This window comes from Asparagus officinalis, chromosome 8 (genome assembly GCF_001876935.1).
Source record: "Asparagus officinalis chromosome 8, Aspof.V1, whole genome shotgun sequence".
Classification (NCBI taxonomy): domain Eukaryota; kingdom Viridiplantae; phylum Streptophyta; class Magnoliopsida; order Asparagales; family Asparagaceae; genus Asparagus; species Asparagus officinalis.
This window is the reverse complement of record NC_033801.1, coordinates 120,665,352-120,678,262: the sequence shown is the minus strand read 5'-3', so window position 1 is coordinate 120,678,262 and position 12,911 is coordinate 120,665,352. Positions and strand designations below refer to the sequence as shown.

Below are 12,911 nucleotides of genomic sequence, written 5' to 3'. Positions count from 1 at the left end.
TATTAACTTTCTTTATCTTTGTGGTTGAAACATATAAAATGTTTGACATTGCTATTTGCTTAATTGCTTACTCTTCAAAAAGGGTAATTTGTAGAAAAAGCATGTTTCAATGTAATTATGGTTTAGATCATGATTTATGATTTTATTTGATTGTTTTTATTTTTATTTGGACTTATATGATTGTCATGATTTTTCATGGTTCTCACGATTTGTTTTCATTTAAAAATATCTTTCATGATTCTCATGTTTTTCCAGTCTTTTGATTTCATAAATCTATATATGTTTATGTATTAAGACACAATTTTCATGATAATATATCTATGTGTGTGCTCAATCAATCATGATTTATGTTTGATGATTTATAATTTTTTTGGATTTATTGATTAAATATTTGATCTTTTAAATATTTTTTGTTTTTGATATATATCTTATTGATATATTTATGTTTAAAACTCTTGTAACACTTTTTCCTTAATGATATATATATATATATATATATATATATATATATACATACATACATATATATATATATATATATATATTGTACCAAGCATACCCATATTTCTCATATGTATATATATATATATATATATATATATATATATATATATATATAGCAAAACTTGTGTCAACTTAAGTGGATAGCAAAAAGTTATCCACCAAACTTTTTAGTCACTCATATTGCCTAGGGATCTTTGCATGATATGAAAAAGGTTTTTTATATTAATAAATGAGTGGCTAGGAAGTGTAGGTTGTTTAAAAATCACAACAGATAGTTTATCCCCATCAAACACCGATGATGGAAGTTACAATCTGACGACTTCTAAAATATTACAATTTGAAGACTTTCACGTAGATCGATGAAGGTTATAATCTAATGACTTTCACAACAACTGATAAAAGCTCTAATCAACAGTCTTCACAATCAACATCGGGAGTTGCAATCTGACGACTCTCATATTTTTAAGGAGTCAAGACGAAGATTACTGAATAATGATCTTTGCAACGCTCTACAGAAGAAGCTATAAGTCATTAGCTCCTTCTAAAACGCGGAATTCATCTTCACGTTTCAATTCTTGAAACGCAGGCGACCCCTGCGTTTCCAAGCTTCAACAAGCAAAACGCAAGCGACCCCCGCGTTTCCAAGCTTCAACAAGCAAAACTCAAGTGACCCCGCGTTTCTGACCCTCACCAAACAAAACGCGAGCGACCCTCGCGTTTTTCAACATCCAGCGGGTGCCCAACTCCGCGTCTCCAGTCTAAAATATGGAGTTAGGGTCCTAAACGCCAACTTGGGCATTGTTTGACTCATTTAACATGAGCTGAACGGTTCCAAAACCGTTTCCCATGATTTGGGGGCGGTTACATCCCACTTAGGAGTGATTTAAGGGGCGGTTACACCCCCTTAATCCCCTATAAAAACGAGAAAACTCAACTAAGTTCGGATCTTTAGAGGCTGGATCCTTCATCCTTCGACTGAGGAGCAAAGAGGGGATTTTTGCTGGGATTTTTTCTCTCGGATTTGGTCCTTCGACTTGGCAGAAAAGAAGAGATCAAAGGCTGGCTTTTGAGGAGATCGGCAACAGGAGTTTCTTTATCCTTGGCTTATAACCGCCTTTCGGTTAAATCAACTCTTCCATAGAGTTTCAAACTCATTCAGAGTTATCAACTCATTAAGAGTTTCAAACTTGCCATGCAGGTTCTTCACAGCGTCAAATCGTGAGGAGGAGATACCGTTCCAGTGAATTAAGACGTTCGGATCGTCAACGGAGAGCAAACTGGACGCGAGCATTCGATAGAGGCACTCCATCGCCACCGTGAAGAACCCAGAATTAAACAAAGGGGAGAATCCAGATCATTCTCCTCTCTTTTGTAATCGGAAATCCAATTGTAATCGAGATCGAGAGAATACAAGTCAAATTTCTTTCATTTCTTATTTACTACAAATTTTCCACCAAATAGGAAGTTTGGTGGATATCAACTTAAGTTGATAGGAATCTTACTATATATATATATATATATATATATATACCTTTGAGTGTGAATTGTGATTAGCATGTTTCATATCTATGCTTGCTCACATATGAATGCCTTAGTATTTTATTTCATACATTCTATGTGGCATTTTAATAGGGGGAGCTTTTTTCCTACATTTGTTTTATACTCACCCATACCTATTTGTAGGGGGAGCTTAACGCTCTCTTTCTCTCTTGTTGGTTTTCCCCATTTTGATGTTGACAAAGGGGGAGAAACAAGTCAATTGTGAGTATATCATTCTATTAGTTTTATGCATGAGGGTTATAATTTGTATATTTATTTAGTATCATGCATATGTTATATTCTTTATGTAAATTGTTTGTCATCATTAAAAAGGGGGAGATTGTTAGGTCTCATGTTTATGAGCCTACTATCTAATCTAGTTTTGATGATTAACAAACAATTCCTAACAATATATGTTGAGTGTTTATATTTAATTGTTAGGTATTCTACACAAAGATTCTCTGGTTGGAGGTTAGATGGATTGCGCCTTAATGAAAACATTCAATGGAGGTTATCGGAATGAAGCTATTTGCAATTCAAAGTCAAATTCAAGATCAAGCTTCATCCGCAACCAAGACGAGCTTTAATGAGAGATCATTAGCTTGGGTATAGTGTTTTAGTTTTTAGGAGTTTATACTTGTGTGCAAATATTTTAAGCTCAATATTATACACACACACACATCGTTTTCATTTTACTAGCTTTCAAGTTTAGTGGATATAGTTATATACACACATATTTATTTCATGTTTATACGTGCTTGAAATGATTCTATTAAAATCAAGTTTTAACAATTTCATACCAATGAAATCATGTTTATTGTTTCCATATATTTGTAAGTTTGCAAAATATGTGTTTACGGATTAAAAGACTCATTTATATCATTTTACATATTTTATAAAGTCTATTAATCCTTTCAAAAGAAGTTTGAAACTTGTTTGAAATTATTTTATTAAGATTATATGTTTATTGGGATTTTATATTTTGGACTATTTTGCAAAATGATGAGTTTTAACAAATAAAAATTTTAATTTGAAAAACTATTTTTGTAACATGTTTATAAACATTTCCCCAACTTTTATATTTTTTAGAATTTATTTGATATTTTTAAAGAGGGTTCAAAGCTCATATTTACTGTTCATTCCAGGTCTTGTGCACGTTTTAAGTCGACTTGCTACAGTACCCAGTCGACTTATAAAGTGTTGTGTAGATGGTGTTTTTAATCTGCTGAGTCGACTCATAATATAATAAGTAAACTTATACTATATATGTCGACTCGTACATGTCATAAGTTGACTTACAATGTGTTCGTTGCACAGTAACAGCTAGTTTTAAGATTTTGTTATTTTTATCTTTTTCTTTGATTTTTGGGGTTTGTTTTGTGAACCTATATATACCCCTTACCCTCAAACTTCTAAACTTACTCAAGAAAGCTTCAAACAAGTTTTACAAGTGTTTTAAGGGTGTTTAAGGTTTTTGTTTCAAGTGTTTATGTGAAGTGGTTTTCACAAGAGGAAGAAGAGATTATTCATTCTTGTTTGGGCTTCAATTTCTCATCTCCATCACTCTTGTTTCAGAGAAGTTTTACTAAACTCAATTTCTAATTTGTGTGTGTGTGTGTGTGTGTGTTGATTAACTATTTCATTAAGCTAAATTTCATATTGAGTTTAGTTTTTGATTATACTCATTGATCACACACACCCACTTGAGTTTAAGTATTTCATACATAATATAATAGGGTTGTGAGGTTATAACATTGAGAGTGAGCTTAATTGTGTTTTCATCTTGTTTAGAGAACAAACACTTTATATTTGTGCTTAATTGTGTGAACACATTGTAATACACAAGGACACCGGGAGAAGTGTGTCGTGAAAGACGGGGTCGATTCCAAGAGGAGTGACGTCAGTAGTAAAACCTAAGGAGAGGTAGTAAATCCGAGCACTTGAGGAAGTCGACACGGGCTATGCCAATACTTAGAGGATGTATTGTGTGATTGCAATTGTGTGAATTGTGAAAGTTTTCGGTGAGCTAGAAAACTGATTGTGTGAGTTGTAAATATTTTCGGTGAACGTTGAAAACCGGTTGTGATAGTAGAGATTCTCCTCGTGAGTGAGGAGCGAAGACGTAGGTCGAGGGTGACCGAACTCCGTGATCATATTGTGTGTTTAAGTTTGCATTGGCGTATTATTCTTGTGCTTATTGCTTATCATATTTCTATATTGTCATTATCTCATTGTTTATATCACCCTTTGTTTAATTTCATATCATTGCATATAATTTATTAAATATCATACTTGCTAGGATATAATTTTTTAATAAAATTTAATTTGGCATTAATATCAGATTAGATTAGCATATACCCTATTCAACACCCCCCCCGGGTGCACAATATTTTTGAATCAGGCTACGTCCTCTGCTAACTCTATATTACAAGAATATTGGCTCTCTCTCTGCTTTTTTCCCTCCAACAATAGAAGAATATATATAGAGAAAACAAAACATTATCTCTAGCCTAACTTTCTAATTAGAATAGGATTCAAACTTTTAATCATGATGAGACCCAATCTCCTAACCATGATAGATTTCCTACCATATCTAATTCTCATGAAGTTATACAAAGAATCAAATACACAATCCCAACACGGGCTTATCTGCATAGAATCACACCCCTTGGGGTTTAGCATGATAAACTTTTAATTGCCGACTGTTTAGAAGGCAAGCACATACCTTATCTAGAATTTTTGAAAGATTTGTGGAAATTTGAAATCAATAGGTTCAAGAATATCCAAGGAGGACTCATCTTGAGGCTGGCCCCGGTACATATATGTAGAAAATACACCCCCTGCTGTTATGATTCATGAATGTGTATTCAAGAAACACTAGCAGAAACAAAGGCAACCTAGATAGAAAAACCGTGTAAGTTGCCCCGAAATCCATCTAGTTTGAACAAGCTAGACGGATTTTCATTTTGAAAAGACGGTCTAGGATAATTCTGTCTAACTTTTTGTCAACCTAGACGGAATTTTGTCTAGGTTGACCAAACTAGACAAAAAACAACCTAGACGGAATGAGAAAATCCGTTTAGGATGCAACCTAGACGGAAAATCCGTCTAAAATGCAACCTAGACGGATTTTCCGTCTAGGTTGATATAATTCCGTCTAAGTTGCTATATATCGTCGAATTTTTTTTTTAAAAATAATCGATTCCCTGTACATTTTACATTTACATGTATATACAGATCAATAAACATTTCCTGTTTATTTTACACCCACATTCAAACAAATATAATGCACATAATCAATATGTGAATCCATTCCAATACACACATCCAATACACACATCCAGTACACATAATCGATATGCAAATTCAATCCAATACACACATCCAATACACATAATCAGTATGCGAATCCAATCCAATACACTCTCTTATTGTTTCACTATAGATACATACATCACAGAGGCGCTAGATAGAAAAATGCACAAGACCGCATGAAAACAAAGAAATGAGCTTTTAATTGCAGGCCGTGCAATAATATGACTTTGATAGACTAGTTATGAAGATTCGATGCTGCATTTTACATTTTCTTTTTGAAATTAGATTGAATTATTTGATGTATTTGGACTAGCTTCTATGTTCTTTTTAGCGCCTTTACTCAAGAAGTTACATAACCTTTGGATATACAGGAAATTTATACATCTTCATATATTTGCATTAAAAAAAGTAGTAACATGCCAATTTTTACAACTGGAGGGCATACAAGTTCAAATACAAGTGAGGTAACGTAAGTGCAAAGTAGGAAAAATAATAAGTTGCCTAAGCATAATTAGCCCAAAATAGAAGTTGAGATCGGTAAGCGATTATCACATTAAACTTGCATAATTAAGTTGTGATATGCGTTTTTTTGTGTGGGGTTAAGAAATTTGTTAATATTAATATGGAATACTTATTTAATTACCATCTTTACCACTTACGAAATTGGTTAAATTTTTGCCATCAATGTTACAATAGTTCACGAACTCAAAATATGTAAGAACACAGCATGTAATCACCAACGAAACTTTAGGCCATAATCCCAGCAGACCGAGCATAGAGGCTGTCCACAACTTTACTGACATTAGAGATAGTCTCGAGAGTCGCAGGAAAGATAGCATCAGGTTTAGGATCCTCAAAGATAATAAGACAACCAGCACCCTGATCCAAAGTTCCAGCAAACTTCTTGTCAAGTATCATCTGAGAAAGCTTTTTCTCCACATGCTCCAATGGCAACTCGATCATCTCCGCAATATAAGCAATCTCCACTCTTGAATAGGGCTCAATCAACCTGCACAAATTCTGCTCCAACAGAGTATCATAAAGTGAAGAGAGATGCCTATGAACAATTGGGTCTTCTTCCAACTGAGCCTTGTAATCTCTAAGTGCAGTTTCAAAGAATTTCAGCGATCTTTTCGAGTACGCATCAGCAACAGCCTTCATAGCATCCACATCAGGACCAACATAGTTCAAACCAGCCTTGGATGAGATTATTCCGGCAACATCATCAGCTTGGTTAACCATAATCTTGCACAAGAGCATGTACTTGAGGCTAAAGACTGCTCGAGGATCTTCAAGTGCATTGAAAGCCTCAAAGGCTTCAAAGAAATAGCTGTAAGCAGTCTTGTAATCTTTCTCTTCAGCGTGAAGGATCCCACTCTGCAAATCTATTGTCCCTTGCTGAGCAGGGGGTACATAGATAGCATTAGCAGCAGTTCTTGCAGCAGTTAATGCAGCCTTGGCCTTGGGTAGATTTCTCAGAGAAAAGTGGAGCTTGCTCTCCAAAAGATCAATATCCACAAGAAGCAGCTTGTCGTCTAATCTCCTAACCTCTTTGATAAGGCTAGAAAGAAGAGTAAGGGCTTCAGGATACTCTCTGTTCTCCATCAGAAGAGCTGCAAGCCGAGCCTCAACTCGTTGCCTGAGAAATGTACGCTTCTCAGAACGGGTCCATTCTACCATTTCTTTGCATAGAGAGATTTGAAGGTCAGAAGTTCCCGGTATCTTGGCAACTGAATCTATTATCCCTCTTACTATTTTTGCAGTTTTGGCCTTAGGGATCAGAGAGAAAAAGGGTCGAAGTTGGGTGAGGAGACTTCTAAGTTCTTCAGCTTTCTTTTCTTGGGTGAGCAGTTCTGATAGATTGGAGATTGCCTGTTCTTTTATGCGTAATGCATCCGGTGAAGATGAAGGGTTCTCAAGTATGCGATAGAGAACAGATATAGATTCAGATGGAGATCTCGCCTCTAAGGCCTGGGCCAGTGAATCGGTGGTGGCAGGAAGGGGTGATCCTTGCATCGGTGAAGACATTGTACCTGGGGAAAAGAGAGAAAAAACTGATACACGAAGACATTATCGATAAACACTACGACGTATGTATACTCAGAGATTACTCATGCCAGCAAAACCATTAACAGCAAATTATTGATGGTAAGGCAACAGCAACTTAAGAAAAAATGGAGAACAGAAGCATAAAAAATTGCAAGAAGGAATCATAACATAAACAATAACGGGATAGTCTTAAAGACGTAATCATATGCATATAAGCACAAAAGCTTTACTGATACAGAGATTTGCACCCCCAAATGGGGTAAAATGGAATAGAAAGAGACTGTTTGTATCAGATCTTCTCTTAGATAAACAACCTTAATTGTTCATTTTTTTCCCAGTATCCACTGCCTACAAGTTTAAAAAATCCCCTTTCAATTAAATCCTGTGCTCACATAAAATTTTAATTTTCCATTTTCAAGTTACACAGAGAACGAATTTCAACCTAAAACCTACAGAGGTAATATCAACTATGGTGTTCTACTTCCCTCCCAACAGAAGCAAATGGCACCATAACTCATCAGCCAAGGTACTTCAACGAAAGGTTCTTCGAGCCAAAATATTAACGAAGACATAAAGAGATTAAACAGCATGTAGTAACATAACGATCTTCTTCTCCATTTACTGAAAAGGAAGTAAATACAATCTGAAAATTCAGAAGTAAAAACCACAGAGATGAAGCTCACCAATAGAAACTTAGTGGAAAAAAATAAGACTTCCAGTCAACTACGAAATGGAAATTTGCCTTTCCATACTGTGCTCAAGCAGTAAATGTCAGAATGCACAACAATATACTAGGAATGCTGGTCTTTTGTCTAAGCATATCAGCAATTTTCACAAAAGGCGTTAAGAAAATTACTCCTGTTGCATGGGTCCATGAGGATTTCCGAGTTTAATCAGTAATTAGATCCTAAGCTATATAATCTTGCCAAGAGCACGACTGTTTAGAGGATAACTTTCACCATGACTGGTTGGGTTTAACTTTCAGTAACCTCTTATAGTTATACCTATCATCGACTGGTTCAAAGGGAGCAATTTATGTGTAGCAAATCAAGTTCTATCATCCATTTATTACCAATATATCAAACTGTCCAAACGGGAGCATTAACCCTTGCATTACCCCAGGAGGGACCACTAGATTGCCCACTACAGAAGAGAATAGAGAAGGAGAAAAAGTCACTCTTGCTCCTGAAGGTAGACCACAAATTTGTGAAAAAAAAAAAAAACAGAATTGCTCAGGCTAATCATAAAAAAGAATACACTCACTAGGAGGAATTCAACCGTTATAGACTACTAGCTTCATCCTCGCCTAAACTTTTTATTTTCATGTTTCATGTCCTCTGATGCAACTCCTGATATCCATGTCAAGTGCCTCCTTTCATAATTACTTTACATGACTACACCCATCTTAATAAATCTCTATGACTGACCTCCATGCAGCCAAGGATTCTTCAATACTCATCTGTAAATCAGTCTGATTACAGCACGGACAATCCAAAATGATGGCCACAATGAATGGAAAATGATTAGTAGGGTTTTCTTTAGCAAATAAACCCTGGTTCTGAACACAATGGAAGAAAACGCTTTCACGCCTCTTTCCACAGAAACACTTGAACAACAAAAGACAACACAAGAATGTTCCTTTTGCTGCAGAATTACCTTAGTATCATGAAAATTAACATTTTTTCAGGTAATTGTTTCATCTACACTTACAACCTGGATTATACAATCTTACATTCAGTTCTATGGTTACTGTGCTTGCTCCTTGAGAAAATAGCAAACAGTTATTTATATGTTGTTACCAAAACATGCAAAGGTGCAGAGAAAGATGCTCAAGCCTGGTCAGCATATGGTGTCAGGGATAATTTTCTATCTATAGATCAAAACACTGGAAAGAAACATGTCCAAACTCCTAAGGTTGTAAAGTAATCACCAGGTCCCAAAGTTAATAAACATTAACTTGACTAACTTAATATTTAATAATGATGGTAAAAAGAGCACGAGGGAAAAAAAGATGTCTTAATAAACCCCAAACAACCACAAAATAAACAAGAAGCAGCATCCCATTCGTTCCCAAAGGGGAAAATAACTTTTAGAAGAACATGGACTATAAATCTTAATCTGTAGGTCAGAATTGAAGCTGGGAAATTTTAGTTCATTGACTATGAATCTTAATATATAGGCTATTTATTTATAAATAAGATAACCAAAACCAAAAGTCCAGGTTTCCACAAAAGAATAAGATAAGGAGACCAAATTAATAAGCACACTCTACAATAACAGAATATAAGTCTTATTATCCATGCTGGTCCTTCCAAACCATATCTATGCCCTAGGTTATTAGGACACTTCATCTAGGATGTTGTATCCATGTCTGACACTTCCCGCATCCGTGTCCGTGTCGGACACTCCTTGGACACTTCTTGAATACACAAACATTTATTTACACGTGTACTCAATATAACACATGTTTTAGTTTTAGAAAAAACTCGTAATACACTTCTTGAACATATTATCGTACACTTAACCTCAAAATGATACAACTCGTTAGACTCGGAACAAGTTCATTTTAGCACATGGATAGTTCATAAGTATGATTTTAAAGGGTACTTTGGGTATCTAGCTCAAAAACGAGCAGTTTTTCAAATTATAATCTACTCAATAAAAGAAACATAAAAATGGTATAAGGATTTTAGTTCTCATAACATGAGAATGATAAACAATATCGATCTCTCATAGATTATTAATTTTAACATGTATAAAGCTATGTCCCCATATCCTAACTTTTGCAATTTTTTCGTATCTCGTATGCGCACCAATGTCCGTGTCCGCACTCACACCCGTATCCATGCAACAAAGTCTAGGCATTAAAAGTATTCAAACTTCCACCAGTAAAGGATAATATGAAAAGTAAACCGCCACTTAAACCCAATCATTTGTCGATCACGTCTTTAACTAATATTAGGAAATTTAAAAGAACAATGTACCTAACAAGGAGAAAAGGTTTGTAAGTTACTAAGTTTTAGTGTCACCGAAACAATTGTTATATTCCTAAATGGACACAGGGTTGCAATGCGCGTAGTTCAGCATGATCTATAAACGAATACATATCCATATTTTTCTTAATATATTTACACTAAACATAAATAGCAATTAATGGCTTGTTATTCATATATGCTTAAAAGGATTGTCTGACAAAAAAATTAGTTCCTCAGAGAGGACATAGTATACTTTATCCTACGCATCTCAAGGAAAATATTGTGTTTGACTTCTAGATGGGCACGTAGACCGCCACTTAAACCCCCTACCATCTAAAGAATATTAGGTGGGGAGACACCACGGTTGATCTAGGTTCTCTTGGATAAATAGGACCACCTAGCATTATTGAAACCACTACTTCGAGGTGAAGAAATATTCAGAAACTAATAAGTAACATGGATGGTCATGCACGTTCTGTCAAGGAGTCAAAGAACCTGACTTTCATAATTACAAACTACTGAGCGTAATTTAACTCTATAAGTCCATAAGGACTTTTTTCATGTGAAACTTTGTTCAGGTAGGTAGATAATCTGAACATAATAGTTACTCAAATTTATGCTACTGACTATAGACATGATATCAACCATGCAAAATTGGGAACCAAATTTCTGCCACTTGAAATCACTACATAGATCATCAAAATCCAGTTGGAAACTAGTCATAGTATCTATATGATTTGAGCCATGTGATACACAAGTAAGCTTCGTAAGTAATTCAGCTAATAGTCTAATACTCATGTGAGTATTAGCGTAGGCTATAAAGTAAATAAGTGTATGGCTGTACCATCTGTTATTTAACATTTATTATGTGTGCTTGCAAGTGTATGGTGAGGGTGATATCTAGAAAGTTATAATGTAACAACAGGAGCATAAAGCATTAACAGTTTCTCGCAGCTTCTAGTACGACACAGTTTTATGCTAGAATTTACAACTGTTGTTTCTTGCAGCCTAGATATAAAGCAGCAAAAGAGAAAGGCGATATACTCAATATGATGATCCTTGGGATGTCGATATGGATCATTAAAGATTGTGGGGTTAACTAGACGCTCGCTTCCATTGGATATGGGCTTACACACACAAATTTGGAAGCCCAAACTTTTTGAACACAAAAGGTTAGAACATCCTGATTACATCTCTTTCACAGTTGATTTAGAATTCTCTAGCCAAACATCCAGGGACATGCAATAAAAGCACAACTGAAAATTGTGAAACTAAATATGACCAACTTCAGTGTTTCTCTTTGTAGTCAAGCAGCAAGCGCCATTATAATTTCCAAGGTCTATTACCAAATTGAAGGAAAAGGAATGTCACTATTCAAAATGTCATAAATCAGAGTAATACCAAAGGTGTTTTGCATGAACAACGGTGTGGATAAACGTCAAACAGAAAACCATAAATAAGGTTTCATGGAAAAAATATTTGGGACTTTGTGTGGACAAACACTAATAAGCATCATCGCGTAGCATAAAATGGTTGATCTTACAACTCTATCACAAAGAGACCATTTGAGATATGGACAAAAATAATCCAAACTGCGATTTAGGTGACCGATAAACCCAAATAATAATACTAAAAATCCAAACATATGCTGTTATCATGCTCTAGGAGACGAGGTATCCGCAAGTTGAGTACAGCAAGCAGAATTGTTGTAGTAAAAGCTTCGCAAAACTAAAACGGTAGCACAAAGGCATGAATCTGAAGGATCGAACAAGAGAAGTGAAGAATAAAATAGAGGTAACAAAAGTTTCCATGTTAGAGATAAATCTAATACTAATACTGTAGGTGTGCACAAATTATATAGATTAACAGAAGGTCAATATAAGTCAATAAATTGATGATAAGAAAAACATAAGCGTCCAAATCTTAGCTTCGTGCATTTTGTACGTAAAATCCTAAGTCACATTTCTAACCCCAAAATCTATACAGATCAGATCAAGTTCTTCTCTATACGGAGAAAACAAATGTTGAAACCATAGATTACTTCTAGGTTTTGGAATTCAAAGATCTATCTATACCTCACAGAAAAAGCAACAGGTAAAAATCCAATCTTTGATCTCTCTCTTTGCAAATACTTGAGATCTTGATCTAGATTTTACTGCATTGAAGAAATCAATCTCAGTTTGAAAGGAAATAGAAATCAAAGGGAAGAGATTTACCGATTCCTTTGATCGGGGTTTTTCGCGAGATCAGATATTTGAAGCAGCAAGAAAAGTCTCAACCCTAATCCAAATAAACCCAGGCTGGTTCGCTTCCTAAGAGCAAGTGCATGAAGTTTCTAGTTGGGAGTCTAGTCAGCAACCTCCCAAGAGCTCTCAAGCATTTTGAAATAAAAAATTATAAAAATAAGTCTTAAGAGAACATCATTACTTTATGGAGCTTCAAGAAGCTCCTAGTTAGAAGCTCTAACAATATCAAAAAAATCCTTCTTCTATCAAAAAAACCTCACTTCTATTGCAAAGATACAAAGGC

At 35.1% G+C, this 12,911-nt stretch overlaps 1 protein-coding gene across 3 annotated transcripts; it reads right to left on the bottom strand.

Moving 5' to 3' along the window:
- LOC109819676 (26S proteasome non-ATPase regulatory subunit 11 homolog) lies at positions 5,964-12,701 on the bottom strand. 3 transcript variants are annotated; one of them, XM_020385488.1, is made up of 3 exons: positions 12,599-12,694; positions 12,458-12,537; positions 5,964-7,391 (listed from the first exon to the last, which is right to left on the bottom strand). In XM_020385488.1, exon 3 carries the CDS (start codon positions 7,384-7,386, stop codon positions 6,106-6,108), a length of 1,281 nt encoding a protein of 426 aa, XP_020241077.1. In that variant the 5' UTR covers positions 7,387-7,391; positions 12,458-12,537; positions 12,599-12,694; the 3' UTR covers positions 5,964-6,105. The 3 variants fall into 3 exon arrangements, with proteins under 3 accessions (XP_020241077.1, XP_020241079.1, XP_020241078.1); XM_020385490.1 differs by having other exon boundaries at positions 12,458-12,527; positions 12,599-12,677; XM_020385489.1 differs by lacking the exon at positions 12,458-12,537 and having other exon boundaries at positions 12,599-12,701.

Excerpts from the sequence above, each read along its gene's own strand:
- LOC109819676 (XM_020385489.1), bottom strand. The coding sequence starts at position 7,386 with ATGTCTTCACCGATGCAAGGATCACCCCTTCCTGCCACCACCGATTCA.